This window comes from Fringilla coelebs (genome assembly GCF_963513975.1).
Source record: "Fringilla coelebs genome assembly, chromosome: 2".
NCBI lineage: Eukaryota > Metazoa > Chordata > Aves > Passeriformes > Fringillidae > Fringilla > Fringilla coelebs.
Window position 1 is genome coordinate 40045388 of NC_140029.1, and position 19016 is coordinate 40064403.

Consider the following 19016-nt stretch of genomic DNA (forward strand, 5'->3'; position numbering starts at 1 on the left):
TTTTTTTTTTAATATTGTAGATACACAGTTGCATACCAGTGTGCAAAGCCCTGTCAGATAGACTTAAAGTAATTTATTTGGGGTTCAAGCAAGGCTGGTACTAAGAGTAAGAAGATGGCCATAAAAATATATTCAGTACAAGGAAATACTTAGAAACAGTTGGATGACCCTGTGTGAAATTTGAAAATTGTGTGTCTTGACAAAGCTGGGAGCAGTAGTTTGCCAGATTAATGACCTCTGGCTAGTTCACCTAGCAGTCAGTCATGTGTCTTGAATTTACACAAGCCTGTTTTATCTTGCCTACGTTATAGGACAAGTAATTGGAAAAGAACCCTCAAATATTATTTTATTTAGGAGAATGATTTTTCAATTAAAAAGAACAAAACTTCCTTTGTAATTGCCTCAGAGGTACATCTCAAGGGTATTTAATGAAATATGCACTAACAAGGTATTTGTTTCTGTCAAGGTTATTATTTCAGTAAGCCAGCTAATTGCTGATGTGGTTGGAATTGGAGGAACTAGATTTCAGCAGTCTCTTTCCATCATCAACAATTGTGCCAATAACGACAGAATTATTAAGGTCTGTTTTTATTCCTACTTCCACACTGTAGAAGGATGCTTGAAGACTTTTTCACAGCATCTTTTTCAATTATGCACTTTTTTGTGCAATGACTAGGAAAACCCAGTAGCTAACCTGACTTTTCCATGTTTTAGCACACTACATTCCCTTCTGATGTTAAGGATTTAACCAAACGGATTCGTACGGTGCTGATGGCTACGGCTCAGATGAAGGAACATGAGAATGATCCAGAAATGCTTGTAGACCTCCAGTACAGCCTGGCAAAGTCTTATGCAAGTACACCTGAACTGAGGAAGACATGGTTAGACAGCATGGCAAGGATCCATGTTAAAAATGGAGATCTTTCAGAGGTAAGAGAAAAAAAAAAACAATCAAGTTAGTTGTAGCTCTGTAATAAGCTTAAGCTTCCCTTTATAGAAAGGGAATGTACTGCATGTAGTTGCTAGCATGTAACATAATAAGTATTTTTAACAGTTTTTGAATTGTTGCTGGATTGGTTTCAATAGCTGACAAGTTTTTGTCGTACCCAAGTACATCTGTAAGTAATTTCTGGTTATTAATGTAAGGAACATGTTTAACTGCTATAGCTGACACACTACTAAGAATGGAATGCACAAAGCAAGCCATGGAAGAGAGGCCTTTTGCTCAAAAATATCTTTGTTATTACTTGTTTAAACACTTAAAGCCACTCCTTGAATTCTCCTCCAGTTGCCTTTACAGAATTAGCTTGACTTTATTCCAAATTGCTTACTAAAAAAATACTAATGTTCTTAAAACTGACAAATAATTTCTTGTGTTATTTGAAAAAAAGGGAAGCTTTCTGTTTTTACTGTGCTCTTAAAATATTCAGTTCAAGCAAAAAGCAGAATTGGGGATTGTTATATGTCTTAATGAGACATTAACGCTTTAACTGGATACAGATTAACTTTGTCTCTTTCTGGAAGGTTTTTCCATCTGAAGGTAAATTGCTTTGTATGAAATCATTGCATTTCATAAACATCTGTTAAAATGAGCATCATGTAAACAAGTAAATGTCTCCAAGACATAGAAGGTGCCATCTTCCAAACTCAGTTCTTAGTACTAGAATTCTCTTCTTCTACATGGTAGCCACACAGAAGGTGTACACATTGCTCTGTTATTAGCTTCTCTCTTGAACTGAACAGCTTCACCTATCTGAGAAGACAAGGTCTTATAGTCCTTTTCAGTTACGTTTTTTATTTTTTTGTTAAAATCTTAGTATCTTTGACTGTGCAACTAGATGAAGATGTCTGCAAATCATCAACTTGATACAAAGCATGAGTTAGAATTCCTGGCAGATTCTTACCTTTTTCCTCCACCTGCATTGTTTTAGAGAAAAGTGGTCAGTGTCAAATCCATTAAAAATCTCAGATGTGTGAAAATTATTCTGTCCCTCTAATTTTTTTTTTTCTGTTTTCCAAACTGCACCAATCAAATTCCATTCACAGATTAGATCTCTCTTGCTGCTCTCAAATAGCCTGTCACCAGTTTCTCCTGCATTTTCCTTGGTCAGGAGCCAAAAGGCAGACAAAACAGGTTAGCAGAAGGGCTACCAAATGTTGAGTAGAATCATTAATAGCTTAACACTTAAAACACCTCCCCAGGAAAGAGAGATGCACTTGTTTTTATTACAGCATGATGTTCCTACCTTGTGATTTGTGACCCAGGGTCACTCTTAGGTTGTGAACTGCTGTCCATGCCACTCAGTGCCCTGGTTAAGGAGGAGTGAGTGCACTTGCAGAGTTACTGCTTTACATAAATGAGGTGGAGAATTCTTGCAGTAGTCATAGAATATATCCTGCAAAGCAGCAAAAAGGGAAACTCAAGAACTTGTCTCATACTGTTGCTCTCCTTATATACCTTGCTTTTAATATTCCCATTTTAATTGTGTTTTAAAAGATTGTGACTGTTTCTGTTTTAGGCAGCAATGTGCTATGTCCATGTAGCAGCACTGGTTGCAGAATATCTCACACGAAAAGGTATGATTTCAAAACCTTATTTTAATGTATTCAAATATATTTTTTATTAGAGTTTGGGGAAATCAGTCATTTCCTTGAAGAAGTTGTAGGTATTTCGGTGTTCATTAGGGAAAGAATTCTGACCTAACCAGGTAGGAAACTCACATACATAAGAGTAAACTTGCATATCTAAGGGACAGCATTTCAGGTGAAGGCAAAGTAAGATTTTTGGGAAGTAAAAATTTTAATTATATACCAGAGCTGCTAATAGTTCAAATCAGATCCTTTCTAAAGCAGTTATCTGTGAATATTCTTTTTTCTACAAGCAGTCAATCTCTCACTGCCTCTAGGGAAACCTGGCATTGCCAGAGGAGTCAAAATAAATTTGTACAAATTTTCAGATGTTCAATCAATGACAAAAGTGCTCAGGCTGTTTCACCTTTTTGTGGTCTATTCTGTGCCAGCAGCTGTTTGTAAAAGTGGATTCTGATGACCCTTGAGGTAGGGTAGAAAATTACCTTTCATCTTCAGGATCAGAAGAGTTCTCAGTCAGGGATTTGAGATATGACTTAAATTAACAAAAAGAGCTCTCTTGAAGAAAATTTCAGGAATCTGTTAAAACTGATTATGATGTTGCGACAGTGTTTTGGATTTGTGGGCAAATTTATGTTTGCATCTTTTTAGCTTTGCCTTTGCATGACAGTTCAAAATGAAGTAAAATCATGAGTCTAAAAGATGACTTATCTCTGTTCTTGTTGTGCTTCTCACCGAATGCTTGTGCAGTGTATAGGCTATTTTCTTTGCCCCTGTGATTTCAAAACCTTCTTTGAGACCAAAACTAAAATAAGCTGCTTATTTAAATTATTGTGTCCAGCTGGAAGCCTGATGATACCTGAGAACAAGTGATAGTCTCTATTTATTTGTGAGTCCTTTGGGTGTTCTGCTATTTTTCTATACTGTCATATGAAATTCATTTCCTCTCAGTAATACAGAGGAGCAAACTCCTACCTGTAGTTCTTCTAAGAACAGAAATGCCCCTTGCATTTGAGGCAATCATTCAATAAAACCCCTGATGGTCAGAACTCCTCACTGAACAGCAAGAATCTTTGGAGGAATGAGTTCTAAAATAAATCTGTGCAAATCCTTAAGTTTCCATAATATTTACAGATTGCCCTTGAGGTTTTAATTGATACAGAAAATCCTGTTTTCTTAATTCAGCAGTCTAATGTAATCAAAAATATCTAAACAGCATGAGTAAAAGACACGGGTTTCATGTTGGAACATTCTATACTCCATTTTTGTTAAGTATTTTTTTCAGTAAAGGAAATTAGATTGGTTTTTTTCCTGTTTTTCTGTGTTTGAATAATCTGGTTTGCCATCCCTTGATCATTTTTTTAGGGTTAATGTCATTCATATTGTTCAGACTGGAAAAAATTATGTGCCAGGTCCTGCCCCTGTACTCAGTTCCAGCATGACTTCTTGGCAGTTTAATTAAATACTGTAAAAGTTACTTTGAGTACCTTAAACTTAGGGTGGGGTAGATTAGACAGAAATTTAAGGTGAAGTAGGAAGATTCAGACACTACCTAGTTTGGTAGGTAAGGGTCCAGATATTAACATTTTTTGGATTTTTTAAAACCCATTTGCACATTCACAGTAATGTAAGGTCCTGTATTTTAACCATGCAGTGGGGGGCTGATCTATTGCTTTATTTGGTGACAGATATATTTAAACATGGCTTCTGCTTTATCCAGAATCACAAAATGGCCCAATGTTATCCTGCTGGAGAAAATGAAATTTGTCTGTATTTCTTTTTCAATGACAGGGATGTTTAGGCAAGGCTGTACTGCTTTCAGAGTGATCACACCAAATATAGATGAAGAGGCTTCAATGATGGAGGATGTTGGAATGCAAGATGTTCACTTCAATGAAGTAAGTAAACATAAAAATGTTAAAATTTACATACATGGAAGGGCTGGGGGTTTTTGCAAATTTTATGTTTCAGTCTGGAGAATTACTGATACAAGGGATACAATAATTGTTTTATGATCTGCTATTTGTACCCTAAAGCTGAAATAAAAAAATTCGATGAGGTGTCCTAGATTTAGAGAATTTACTGTAGACATGTATTTTAAATATAGTGCCAGCACATCAATTCAACTTTTATTCCACTTCTGGAGTAAAAGCGAATTGGGGGTTTATTCTAGTTGACAGGATGAACACTAATGTGGGTTACTTATTAGAGTTAGCAAAATCTGTTGTTTTTTAAAACTGACTTGGATTTAGAGTATTACTCCACCAGAAATCATGAAAATGTGTTCACTGGTTTTTTGCTGTTTACAGTTTCCCAAAGCAAATATGCCATAACAATGAAAGCAGCTTTACTGACACCAGACTTGTGTCCATGTGTTTTTTCTGGCTTAAGTTTCACTCCTTGTGTCTTTGCTGATCCATCTGTGCAGGCTCTACAGTAAAATTTACTAGTAAGCAGCCTGTATGAAAATGTTAATAACCTTGCTTCTGAAAAGCTGTGTCTGCACTGTGTATTTGCTGGTATAGTTGTGGAAGAAAGGGGCAGACCACAATTGGCAGCAGTCATGTTGGAAAACCCTCTAGTTTGTAAGTGTAATGGTACAACAAAAATTCTTTTTGTGTGTTTTAATTAGTGTATGGTAAAGCTGTCTGACAATATTACTTGACTGTGCAAATTGTTTTGTGGTTTGTAATTTTTTTTTTCAATTTTTGTGCTGTCTTTTTAAAATCATTGATTCTTCTGATCCAGTATGAAATGTAGCATGTTACTCAAAGCAAAATGCAAGCTGCTCTAAGTTATTGAAGATCAGGAATTCTAGTGACTACAGCTAATGGAAAATTTTGTTGGAAATTTCTGTCACTGTTATCCTGCCAGACCATTTGTCAGAGTTAAATTATTATGCATTTTTTTTAAAAATTGGAATGTCTTTTTTCTATCTCTCATTAGTCACTCCCTGAAAAAAGAATATACTGATTTTTCTGGGTCATTGAACCCTACACAAATTTATTTCCATCTCTCAGTATTTCCGTGGAACGGAAGTAAGCCAAGAGTGGAAATATACGCCTGTACAGCTTGCAGAAGGATCAAACCAAGCCAAATTTCATTTTTTTGCCTGCATGCAACCCTTTCTAAAATTAACCATGTAGTACTCTAACTGATGAAATATTGAGAAAAGTTACTATTTTTCAGATAACTTCTGAAAGTTATCTGAAACATGGTAAAAGTAATAATGGGAAGAAATAATAATAGTAATGATAACAAGAGTAACAATAGGGAAGAACTGTTTGGCTTTAGCAGAATAAAAATAATTCTAGAAGTGCTTCAGAGCAGGTAGCCCTGTTCCTTCAGGAACAGGAACATATTCATAAATGGAGTGTTTCCTCAGTGTGCTCATCAGTAAGCAGAACTGTATTGTCTGAGAAAAAAATGAGATCAATTGGGTGCAGAAGTCAAAAAGAAGAAACAACTTTCAAGTTGTATTTTACTACTACTTAGCAAAATGATGCTCTGATGAGAATTCTTCTTATACATGGTAACAAGCCATGTGGAATTTCTTCCCTTAAAACTTGTGGTTTCCCTTTTTGCTAGTTATTTTAGAGTTAAATTTCGAAAGGAGCACTTAGTCTCTGATCCTCCAGTACTTGTATCCCTTCATGTTTTTAAAGGGTCAAATATCTTTCATTTTCTCCAGTTTATAAAACCTCTTCCTAATTGAGATTTTTCTTAATACTTACATAGATTCTTATTTTAAAAAAACTAAAATTTTGGGATTCTCAATTTAGTTCTCATTTTAAAAGAATTCTGTCTGAGGCCAGGGTTATCTAAGCTAGCCAGATGAAAAGAAACAAAATTTAGTTTGGGATTTTGCTTTTTAATGAGGCTACTGTGTGCATTTCATCAAAACAGTTGTTTGCCTGTGACATTCCACGAGAGGCAGTGTCCTGGGTTGCAAATGGGTAAATGAAGGAGCCTCCAGGAACACAGTGTCCTCTCAAGGCTGTACAAAGACAAGAGCAAAGCCTTGCACCTTTAAAAAAAGAAAAAATCAGAAAAAAAAGTCTCAGTACAGGCTAAGCAGCAGCTCTGCAGAAAGACCTGGAAGTTCTAGTGGAGTGCCTGTTGAATGGGAATCATCAGTGTGGCTTTGTGGAAACAAAAGCCAGTGCAGGTTGCGTTGTGTTTGGGAGGATTGACTCAAGAAGCAGAGGGAAGGGAGTTTTTTTCCCTTTATGCTGGCATTTTTGGAATCCCCCCCATCTCTAACCTTGTGTCTAGCACTGACCCCCAAAAGTCAAGGTAGGTGTCAGCAAACTGGAAAAAGTCCAGATCAGAATCAGACTTTTCCAAGAGAAGCACCACTAGGAGCAAGAGGCTGTTCTCACAGGTGTCAAAGGAAACATTGCATATATGGAAAAGAACTTTTCCCATGAGAATAGATAAATACTGAGACATGTGGCTCAAAAAAAGTTGTGTTCTTTGGCTCCTTCCTATCAGCTCTTGAAGCTTGTGCTCTTCATGTTCTTTTCCTTTTGTAAACAAAGTTTTACTTTGCTACATCTGGATGCCCTCTGGTGTCTGAATTAAGACTTGTATCATAAACCAGTGTTTGTGGACAGCCCTTGGGGTCCAGCAGTGGCACTGGTCTGTCACTTGTCACCACTTGGCTGCTGAGAATGGAGGTACTGAGGAGTCTGTGCAGCCCCATAATGAGTGGGGGAAAGCAGGAAATGTTTTAAGGTCTGTTGCAGCACATGGATAAGGGTACCATTTTTCAGTCTGTGCTCGCAGTGTTAAAAATTTGTTTTCTTAGTGATGTCTTTAAGCTGACTTAGTCCTCTACCAAAGGGAAGAAGGAGGTGGAATAGAGTAGCTTCTAAGCATGAAAGTTTTTTTTCAGCTTCTGGCTTCACCACTGTGATGCAAGAGTGGTAGAAGAAGGTGCAAAGAAGTTTCAAGAATATCTAAAAGATACATGTTGTTTGTAAACACAAGGAGTATGTGTGTAAACTCAGACCATTCTGTCTTGTTTTATTTCCTTTTAGCAATTTTTGATTGCCACGATAACTTAAATTACAAAGTGTGCATAATTCTGTTTTGAGGCAAGATTTCAGTGGGAAAAATTTTGGTATAATTATTTGCTGTGCTTTTGATGAGTACTGAATTGTTTTACACTTTCGAATGTGTGTCCAAATCTAGGATGTGCTGATGGAATTGTTGGAGCAGTGTGCTGATGGACTCTGGAAGGCAGAACGCTACGAACTCATTGCTGATATATATAAACTTATAATTCCCATTTATGAAAAACGGAGAGATTTTGAGGTATTTAATTCATCAAAAGTAAATTTGAGCAAGAAAAAACCCCTGAATTTTCAAGTCTAACTGCATGACACATTGGACATCACATAATAAGAGTATTAAAATTGTAACTGAAATGTGAATGTGTTGAAATGTTTGTTTTGATTTTAAATAATTTTTTTTCCTTTAAGTATAAATAATTAAAAATTAGTCTTACATATTGTCATCCTGATACAAATGCTAAACCTAATACTACCATTCCATAAAAGAATGTTTTCAGTTGTTACTGGCTACAAGGACATAATTTGTTATTTTAAGATAGGGAAGTTGTGCTTTGTTCTTCTCCCTCATTATTGTTTTCTTTTTTCTTTCTATTGTTTTCTTTTCTTTTAGAGGCTTGCTCACTTATATGACACCCTTCACAGAGCATACAGCAAAGTTACTGAAGTTATGCATACAGGCAAGAGGCTGCTGGGAACTTATTTCAGGGTAGCATTCTTTGGACAAGTGAGTGTTACTTCCATTGGCCTGCTCTATGCACTGAGAAATACCTGAATTTATTTTACAAGGTTTACTCTTTCATCATCTGTATCGATACCATGACATAAAAAGCACAAGGAGTGTGTTCTGTATGAAATAAAGAAACACCATCAGTAATTGATTTTTAAAACATTTATCAATTCCAGTAAAACTCCTATAATTTTCCTCAGTAAATTTTTTTGCCTTTTTTCCTTTTTTCTTCTTTTGTTTACTACCTTAAGGCAGCGGTAAGTTTTCTGTACTGTCAGTTTCTAGCAATGCATTGACTTAATGTCTGTAGTGCTACGGTGTGGTTTGCAAGGCTGCTTCTTAGATTGGTATGCATTAATAGCCATTGCAAGTCAAAAAGTAACATCAAGCTCCATTTAGAGAACAGATCACTCTTTTCTATGCATCAGTATTGCATGCTTCAAACCAAAGTTCTGGCTGTGTATTGGGCAGCTTCACATCCTCTGGTACGTGTCTAGAATGCCTCTGTATCCCTATGGTATCACGCAGTATCCAGTAATACACTCTCTACATGCATAGCCCAGTTGCTTAATTGTCCAGCTGAGCATGGAGAATTGTAAAATACTCTGAGCAGTATAATTTTACATGTATTCTGTTGTCTTTTATGACTTTATAGCAATACCAGTTTACAGACAGTGAGACAGATGTTGAGGTAATTACAGTAACTGCTTACAAAGCAAGCAATGCAGTACAAGCTACTGCATTTCACCTTAGTTTGGTGTGGGTATTTTTGTCAATCTAGCCTGTGTTTATACATGATATGTTGTGCTTTTCTATTTTGTCTGTTTCGTTTATGACAAAAATATTTATTTTCTGGTTTCAAACATGAACTCAACATGGCTTGTTGTTTTAAACCAACGAACTGTTTCACTTTCCATGTATTGTGCACTTAGGTTTGGTTTTAAAAACAGTACTGTGTGTAATAAAATAAAGAAGTATATACCAATAGTACATCATAAAATTAAGATCTTTGCATAATTATATTTCATCTTGTGGAATTAATTTTTTATAACTACCTAAGGAAAATTTTCAGATTGTTCTTACGTAAACTTTTGCCAAAATAGTCACTTGTAAATCGGATAGTCCTGTTGGGCAAGGCTACCAATTTTGGCAAGTGAAACAGTGCTGCAAGTTCACTTTTAAGTAAAAGTGAAGGAAACTTATCTCAAAGGCTTGTCACACCATAGAATTGCTACAAACTTTTAAAATTTAAACTCTGTGTTTCCATTATCTTTCGCTCATGTTGTAGTAGAGAAATACATTTTTCTGTTGTTCTTTTATTCTCTTTGAAAATCTTTTTACTTAGATTTTAATTTCTGTCTATTTATGTTTGCTTGAATACTAATGTTAAATGTTTATATTTCCTTTGAGCCACACACATTATGTCCATCTTAGTCATTTCCCTTTTGTTTTATTCCCCAAGATTTTGATTACTTTATTTTTTACAGGGTTTCTTTGAGGATGAAGATGGAAAGGAATATATCTATAAAGAGCCTAAACTCACGCCTCTTTCAGAAATTTCTCAAAGACTCCAGAAACTCTACTCTGACAAATTTGGAGCTGAAAATGTCAAAATGATTCAGGATTCTGGCAAAGTATGATCTTTATTCTCTCTAAAAATTCTAATATAGTGCTTTCACTAGTTTACTTGAAATACTGTGGGATCACTGGCTGTTACTCATTTGGCACACAAGCATCTGCATCGAAAAGCTCTGCTGTTGGAAAGGCGTGAGAGGAATATTACCTCCTACTAAGTGTGCCTTTTAGAGCAACCAAAAAGCTTAATTTCTGTAGTGTTACCTCTCAAAACAGTAATTGCATCTTAGAAAAAATTTGCATTATGATCATATTCTGTGTTAACTTTAGCTATATTTCTTGTCCATTCATGCACAGTCATTCTTTGGAAGTTCTTCTCTTTTCCACACCTCACCCTTAGACTTGATGGTGATTTCCTCTTGGTATAATGTCATGGCTCTTTTTGTTCCTTGATAAGTATCCTTTTGAATCCTTGATTCAAAAATTTCTGTGCATTTTGGCCTTAAAGTGCAGCAGTGGTGGGCATTTCAATATTTGAACTTTAAAAGGGAAGGAAGACTTGATGAAAGGGCTGGGTTTCATGATCGTAAGTGGTTAAAAACCTCCAAAAACCAAACAAACCAAAAATTCCGCAGTGCACTGTAATGCATCTGGCAGTCTTTCTTCCTAATAGTTAAAAACTGAATACAGGAAACCCCTGTGAAAGCATGAACATTTCCCATGTTTTCAATAATTTAGAGGTTAAGAGACCAAATTTAAGTTCTGGAAGTTGTGTGACTACTGTTAGATCCACTTTATTCACAATGTAGCTATTTGATTTTTTTTTTTTTTTTGGTCCTGATTTTAAGGTAAATCCTAAGGATTTAGATTCAAAATATGCATATATTCAAGTTACACATGTAATTCCATACTTTGAAGAAAAGGAGCTGCAGGAAAGAAAAACAGATTTTGAAAGGACTCATAACATTCGCCGCTTCATGTTTGAGATGCCTTTTACTCAAGGTGGTAAAAGACAAGGAGGAGTAGAAGAGCAGTGTAAACGAAGGACAATTTTGACAGGTACTGATGGAATGGAATGCTTTCACTGGAAGCATTAGTTCAAATGGTCTAATTTTGTTCTGTATGGGTTTTTCATTTCACCTAACTAAGTCCTTTATAGCTATCAGCTAAAATCCTTTTCATATTTTTGGCCACAACTAGGTTTTTCAGTTGATTTCTTCAGTGGGGAATCCTCTAAATTATTATCTTCTTTTCCTTAAGCTTTCAGAATTCTGAATCTGAACTCTGGCTTTCCTTTTTCTTGGAAAAAGATTTTGTGTTTTGTCTCTTTAAAGTTGTAATATAGTAATGTAATATAGTTGTAAAAACAAATAAGTGATTTTATAATAATAAAGTGACTTTATAATAAAAAGTGACTTTATAGCTGTCCATAGCCGGTACTTGTGAGGAAATAGAAAATACAGCTTTGCTGGTTTTGATTCTACTCTTCTTTGAGATTTGTGAATGTTAAGCAATTCTTTTCCAAGTTCTCATATCAATTAAGTTCCAGTGGTTTATTTCTTAGTGGTTATTAGTAGCAGTAATGACAGTGATCTTTCTTTGCTGTAGTGCATGTAACACTGTGCATATTTACATTTTAGTGTCTTGCTTCCCCATCCATGTGGTAATATTTCTAATTATATAAGTTATTATATAAATCTTATCAAAATGAGATTTTAGCATAAGATTCTCTCAAAGCACACCTCATTAAAAAATCTTTTCCTTACGAAGTTAAACCTGTTTCTGTCCACAGCCATACATTGTTTCCCATATGTGAAGAAGCGCATTCCAGTGATGTACCAGCACCACACTGATTTAAACCCCATTGAAGTAGCCATTGATGAAATGAGTAAAAAAGTTGCAGAGCTTAGGCAGCTTTGCTCTTCAGCTGAAGTAGATATGATCAAATTGCAGCTGAAGCTACAGGGAAGTGTCAGTGTTCAGGTAAGAGCTTTGCCACGCAGTTTCATTTGCTTCTGTCCTTGAAAAATTATATAAGTAGCATTTTATAGTTGGTTTCTATTCTGCACATTCAAGAGTATCCTAAATTAGAAATATGCTCACCATCTGCAGTTATTTCCTGAGCAGGAAAAGAAATAAAAGTATTTAATATAAATAACTGATCAGAGACAGTTGCACAAAATAACTAAGATTCATGTCTGGAATGTGTTGCATTCCAAGCCCCACCAGATTTTGGTGAAAAGCTGAAACTGCTAGAAGATAATAGATGAACCTGAAGATAAATTAGCATATTTTGCCCAGCTGTAGGTCTGCCCACAGTAGGTCTAGGATACTTTTGTAAGAAGCCTACAGAGATAAAGAGTGAGTGACAACATACAGGAAGAAGATGACCATAGAAAATCTCATTGTGTGTGCCTTTTTGCCTAAGGCAGGCAGGAGGTGGAGTGTATAAAGGAGCCATCAGATTGACCAGAATAGGGTTCCTGAAGCAGGTGTAGCATGTACAAGTCAGTATGGAAAGGATCTTTAAAAAATGCAGTGACAAACGTGCTGCTCTATTATTTTAAATTGATTGGAAACAAAGGAACTGTTAACACAGTCATCTGATATGACCAGCTGTCTCATTCAGCAGAAAAGGGAAAAAAACCAAACCAAGGTTCCAGAATCAGTAAGTTGTAAGCTAGTATTATGGGATGAGAAGGGAGAGGCTTTTGTTGATAATATGAATGAATAATAAGCATGAGTCATAAGTCACTGAAACCACTTCTCCTGTAGCTGCCCTAAGAGCACAATTAAACATCTGCAGGTTTTTGCAGAGTTCTCAGCTTGGAAATCTGTTTTCCATAGATACACAGACCAAAGAGTAGTAGGTTTAGCTCATTTTCCCACCCTAATTGCATAACAGAGATTGACAGATTGGCAATATCTGCAGTTACTTTGCCACATCATTGAAATGGTTTCTTTGTGCCAGGACAGGATTATAGCACTGAAGAGACCTCTCCTGCTTTAATGCTCCATCTTCAGCAATTTTCTTGTTTTCTAAGTCCAGCTTTTTTGAAATCGATGTATTCTCATAAGAAAATCAAATCCAACAGATACCTGTAGCACCTGTTACTGCTAAGACAGTATGTCAGATATCTGACTGTTTTTAAATTCTTGTTCTTTTTAGGTTAATGCTGGTCCATTAGCATATGCAAGAGCTTTCTTAGATGACACTAACACCAAAAGATATCCAGACAATAAAGTAAAGCTCCTAAAAGAAGTTTTTAGGTATGGCATGGAAGGTTTGGGATTTCTTGGGGATGGGGGAGAGGGAAAAAAAATGGACCTTTTTCCTAAGACTCATAAAAATTCTTTTTGAAACTTTCAACTTTTAAAGTGTTCTGATTCATTAATAACATACTTTAAGCTTACATTTTAAATCAATCATTTGGATTTCTGTTTGAGAACTTTCTTATTTTCTCTATATCAGGCAATTTGTTGAAGCCTGTGGGCATGCTCTGGGTGTAAATGAACGACTGATAAAGGAAGATCAGTTGGAATATCAAGAAGAAATGAAGGCCAACTACAGAGAAATGGCAAAAGAGCTTTCTGAAATAATGCATGAGCAAGTATGTGCTGAAATTAAGTTACACACACTATCATTCAGAATGTAACTATAAAGTGAAAAGAATAGGAGAAATGCATGGAATACTTTACACAAAAGGATTGTTCCTTTTAATTCTTTCTATCAGAGTATAAGCCTGTCATGAAATTGTGGACCTTCATTTTTTTTGCTTGTTGATTTCCTTGACACCAGCCTGGTTTTTTTAGGCAAGGTAGACTAGAAGAAAGATAAAACAATTGTAATGAAATTAATATGTATGATCTACAAGTTTAGCCCTTTCTTCTTTGATTTTGGAGGTGTAAATAATTGCTTTTGCAACAAAGAGTTAAATGTCTTTCAAGAGGTATTCCAATAGATGTTCTTGAGAGAAGTCCAATACTGACAAGATAGAAATATGGGGGGAAGGAAAACCAGAACTTTTGTGGAGTGAGATGTACCACTCAACCTTTGCATCTGGGTTCCATGGTAGAAATATCTCATGACTTCAAAAGCAAAGACATTATTTTCAGGAGGACAGGAAGAGCTGAAGTTCAGTGCTCAATCCCTGCATGCTTGACATTATTATTCATCATATTCATCACTTCAGCTCCCTTTTCTTTCGTCCACTCTTACTTTTATAACCTTTTCCCAGAAGCACTGAATGGTTTATAATTCTTGAGAGATTTGGCCTTTATTCAACCTTTGCTTAGATGGTACCCAAAACTTTTATGGGAACTTTTTTTCTATTCAAAAATGTGCCACTTGTCTAAAGCTCACTTGATGTGCTTTCTTGCTTTCCATTATTTCCCAATGTGGTTTCTCAGGTACTGTGTTCTCAGTATATATATAAATTATATCTCTGTGATATAATTATGATGGAGCACATTGGCTTTATTTTCCTTCACCTGTTTTGATACCCTGTCACAGAGAAGAGCTTATGACACAACTCTTTTTAACTACCATCAATAGAGGACATTGTGAACCAAAATTTATAGGAAGCGATGCCATTCCAGAATTGTGTGGTTGAATTTGTTTTTTTAATAAAAAACAGTAGTAGAAGAAAACTACTTGTTTTGAAAGATTTGTGGAACAGCAAAAGAATTTGCCTTGCTAGCAGCAGTGGGACAGTTGGACTGTATTTCAATGGGATTTATTGATAAGCAGAGGAGGATTTGGAATGGAGGAGATAACTGACTGGAAAGCTGATTGAGATGAACATGGTACATGAGAGAATTAGACAATGATACAGAATACCCCTTTAGAAAGGAGAGGCAAGTGTTTTGGTCAAAGAATTTAATGATAAATGCAAGATTAGCATTTCCCTGGCATAGGAAAAAGTAAAAGAATATAATGAAAATTTGTACAGAGGAAAAAGTATTTTGAACTCAGTGGAAGATCTAGATGTTTAAAAAATGCTGATGTGTGTGAGTTTCCAAAGATTGGTGATAAGAGAAAGCATGTCCTGAAATTTCAGGAGTAAATCACATTGCCCCTACTTCTCTTGGTTTGCATTTAGACAAACAGCTGATATCCATAAGGTACTGTGCATAAGAGACTGAATATGAAAGTGCAGCACTGACTGCATATGTACTATAAGCCTACCACTGTGTTCTTATACAAATGTAATTAGTTGTACATAATTAAAACATGCCATGTTGTTAGTGGTTTTGCTTTAGGGTTTTGGTTTTTTTTCAATTAGACTGATAATTCCCCTGAAGGCTTAGAAACATGAAGGTCTTCACTTAAATCTTTTAAAATGTCTCCTTTATGTATCTGCCTATTGCTGTTTTGGGAAAAAGAGCTTTGCATCGCTGAATAAACTATTAGCTGTAATGTAACCATACAAGGTCTTAACAACTGCAAAAAATTTGTGATAAAAATGCATAAAAGAATCTTAACAGATTTTTTTTTCTCCTCTGCTGCTTGCCAATATGATCAGATGGGATGGTAATTACTTTTCTCTACTTCTGTTCTATTAGTTTATCTAATCTTTATATAATTCCTTTTTTTATGGTATGTCTAATTTTAGCATCAATTTGTTTATAGCTGTTAAGAATTAAATCTTTTCGGTGTTTTGGTAGCTTTTTGTAAGAAATGCTCAAATCATATCTCTAAGTCAAAAAAAGGAAAACCAAAAAAAGGCAAAAAGTTAGCTTGTTGTCACTATGAAACTCCTTTGGAAAGTTAACAGGAGGAATGATAGAAACTGTCCAAGCACCCTCTGCAGAAGACAGTGTAATATCTGAGTTAGGAGAACTGATATTGGAGAAGTAACTTCTCCATTTCCAAAAAGTTTTGTGCAGTTGAAAAGTACTGGGAGGTTGAGTCGATAAGCAGCACATCAAGAAATTGTTGAGCTGTTTTAGACATGCCTGTGCCATTTTGAAACATTTTGCTAAATACATGTCTTTCATTTTAAGATTACTCCAGTGGAAGAAAAGGCCAGTGTCATGCCCAACTCACTGCACATTTTCAACGCCATAAGTGGAACTCCGACAAGCACAACAGTTCACGGGATGCCCAGTTCTTCTTCAGTTGCATGATTGTTTTGTAAAGGAAAGTTTGTTTGTTTCTTTTGAAGTTTGTGGATTTGCTTCATTGTGTGCAAACTCAGGATGACCTTGAAGCTAAATGTGGGGCACATGCAAACTGCGTAGTTCATACGAATGTCTGAGCACACTTAGCAAATAGCAGTTACTGGTAATAGTCTTTTAGAGTAAGGGAGGCACACATATATATTTTTTAATCTTGCTGGTAAAATTTAAAAGTGTTCACAATGTCATTGCAGAAGTGCGTGTTGGAAAATTATGAAGTTGAAGTTAGCTTCTGTTTTTCGTTAGAAAGTATTATTAAAATGAATTGCACATTACAAAAAAAGTGTTGTGGGATGTAATTTTGCAGATATGTAACATTCAGGTGTTCTTTTTGTGTATGGCACATAGAGATTCCAAGTACAAGAACTATTTTGGGGCTAGACAGAGACACTAGTTTTTGGGGTTTAATGGAACTGACAATAGTAGTTTTTGTACCATTTGGCAAATTGTTGTGCTTTATTTTATACCTTGTTGCATTTTGGAGGTATGCGAGCTTAGATCTTACTAAACAATTAAATACAACCAAAGGTCTGTATTAATGAACACTGAGTTATACTAAAATATCAATAGTAGTAAATTGTTATGTACATATTGTTTGTTAATACAGTCCATACAGTCTGTACATAAATGTATTACATTTCTAAGCATTTTTTTAATATTCATACCTGCTCTTACCATTCTGCTTTCAGTTTATTTTGAAAATTTGCTCATTCCAAGTATATGCAGACTTTACAGTTCATTTATCCCTGTATATAAATAAGTGCAATATAAAGATGTATACAGTCTTTGCTATGTTAGGTTTATATGCAGTTATTAAAAGAAATACCTTTTTTGCCAAAGCAATGGAGTATGTAATTGGTAATCATGGTTACTGTGGTAAATGGTGGTATAATTTAAAGCTTTTTCCATATTCTTATTCTTTTAAGACATTAATTTAGTAATTTTATATTTGGGGAAAATAAAGGTTTTTAATTTTATTTAACTGGAAGCACTGTCCTGCTGTAATTAAACATTCTGTACTACATCTATATTAAAAGAAAAAAAGGTAGTTACTTTTCTCACTGTGTGCTGCGTTTTTTTGTTTTAGATTCACCCCTGACATTTGGGAAAAATGAAAGCTTGAATTAAAAAAACTGCTTTTTGCATCCTGCATATGAGATGCAGACACTTTGTAGGTCTTATTTCATATTCCTTGTCAGTAAAGGCAATTAAATTATTAGTTGAGACATCAGTTTCGAGTCCCTTGCATTTGACTCTAGTACCATGTTACTGTAACTATACGTTGTTATTCACCAGAACAGTTAATATTAGGAATTCTTCAAAACTTTTCATCACATGACAGTAGAAACCATCTTTTCTTTATGACATAAGGTTTGCTGTCATTTTTTCTGTAGCACAGTGTGAAACACATATGTTGCCATTACTCATCAAAGCTTTCTTCTGAAGCAGCTCATCTTGGCAGTGAAATGCTGCATATACTCTACTTTCTCTATGTTTCTGAAACAAAATCTCTCATTGTTTAAAATTCTTTCCCTTAAAGAGGAAAAAAAAATCATACACGTCTAGACAGTGAACTCACAATGCTGTAAGAAGCATTTTTTTCTCCTTTGCCCTAAATGCTTCACACTTCTGCTTGTCTGTGGAAATGGGTGTAAGAACACTTACCTCAAAAGGTGTTTCATTACTGGGAGAATATAGAATATGTCCTGTAAAGCTGTTTTGCCACTCAGGAAGACTTCTGTATCCATGTATTAAGAGCTATTGTGTATATCACAATGACTTCTTTTAATTGCCTCATTTTTTCTGACTTTTTCCGCTTTGCCTTGGGACCAGAACTGAGTTTCCCTTTTGCACTGAGACGTCTCTTGGGTTAAGATGCATCTGACAACTGAGCTATAAATGTTGTGTGTATTCAGAAGTGAATATGGATCTGTGTATGTGAATGTATGTATGTGTTTGTGCATAAATATATATATATATATATATATATATATATATATATATATATATATATATATATATATATATGCCCACACACATGCACATATGCATCTAAATAAATATGTAACTACTTTGCTGAACCTTGGCCTATGAAAACCAGCAAACTGTAGGTGACATTGCTGTAAGTTTACACAGGCTTAAATCATTAATGATTAACACATAAATGACATGTCTATAGACTTAAATCTCTTGTGGTTCGTTTCTATGAGGCAACACACCCTCTACTGTTTAAGCTTTATACATAGTAATAAATGTGGGTGTTTCCTTCCTGAATAATTCCTTCTGTACCAGCTGTACCCTTCTCTGTTGTTACTTCTGTAGCATGTAAATTAATTATCCATTGTGGGTTAATTTATTTATAAAGACTTGGGCTCTGTGCAGGTTTTTGATTCATTTTCTTCACAGTAGCTGGAGTGGGGCTGTGTTTTGGATTTGTGCTGCAAACAGTGTAGATAACTCAATGGTTCAGGTGTTGCTGAGCAGTGCTTGCACAGAGTCAAGGCTTTTTCTACCTGTCACCCCACCAGTGATCAGGCTGGGGGTGCACAAGGAGCTGGGAGGAGGGGACACAGCCAGAGGGAACACATCCCAACTGACCAGAGGGATGTCCTGTACCATATAGGTTTCATGTGCAGCAATAAAAACTGCAGAGAAAATTTGCCAGAGCAGCAGTTGTTCAGGGAGTGGCTGGTTAGTTGCTGATGAGCAATTGAGGGTTTTTTGCATAATTTCTTTTTCTTGGGTTTGTTTTGGTTTTTTTTTTCACTTATGAAACTGTCTTTATTCGGACCCATAAATGTTCTCACTTTTACCCTTCTGATTGTGTCCCCTATCCTGCTGCAGAGGATTGAGGGAGCAGCTGGATG

General features: G+C 35.5%; 1 protein-coding gene across 4 annotated transcripts in view; it reads left to right on the plus strand.

Moving 5' to 3' along the window:
- Nucleotides 1–17207, plus strand: part of DOCK9 (dedicator of cytokinesis 9) — a 112393-nt gene extending 95186 nt beyond the window's left edge. For all 4 annotated transcript variants that reach the window (XM_084223403.1, XM_084223399.1, XM_084223402.1 and 1 more), the window contains exons 42-53: nucleotides 467–580; nucleotides 715–930; nucleotides 2520–2577; nucleotides 4381–4487; nucleotides 7786–7908; nucleotides 8278–8391; nucleotides 9882–10028; nucleotides 10818–11028; nucleotides 11762–11952; nucleotides 13139–13239; nucleotides 13442–13580; nucleotides 15976–17207. In XM_084223403.1, coding sequence (XP_084079529.1) covers nucleotides 467–580; nucleotides 715–930; nucleotides 2520–2577; nucleotides 4381–4487; nucleotides 7786–7908; nucleotides 8278–8391; nucleotides 9882–10028; nucleotides 10818–11028; nucleotides 11762–11952; nucleotides 13139–13239; nucleotides 13442–13580; nucleotides 15976–16098 — 1644 coding nt within the window. In that variant the 3' untranslated portion in view covers nucleotides 16099–17207. The remainder of the gene's footprint in view (nucleotides 1–466; nucleotides 581–714; nucleotides 931–2519; nucleotides 2578–4380; nucleotides 4488–7785; nucleotides 7909–8277; nucleotides 8392–9881; nucleotides 10029–10817; nucleotides 11029–11761; nucleotides 11953–13138; nucleotides 13240–13441; nucleotides 13581–15975) is intronic.
- Nucleotides 17208–19016: the final 1809 nt, after the last annotated feature.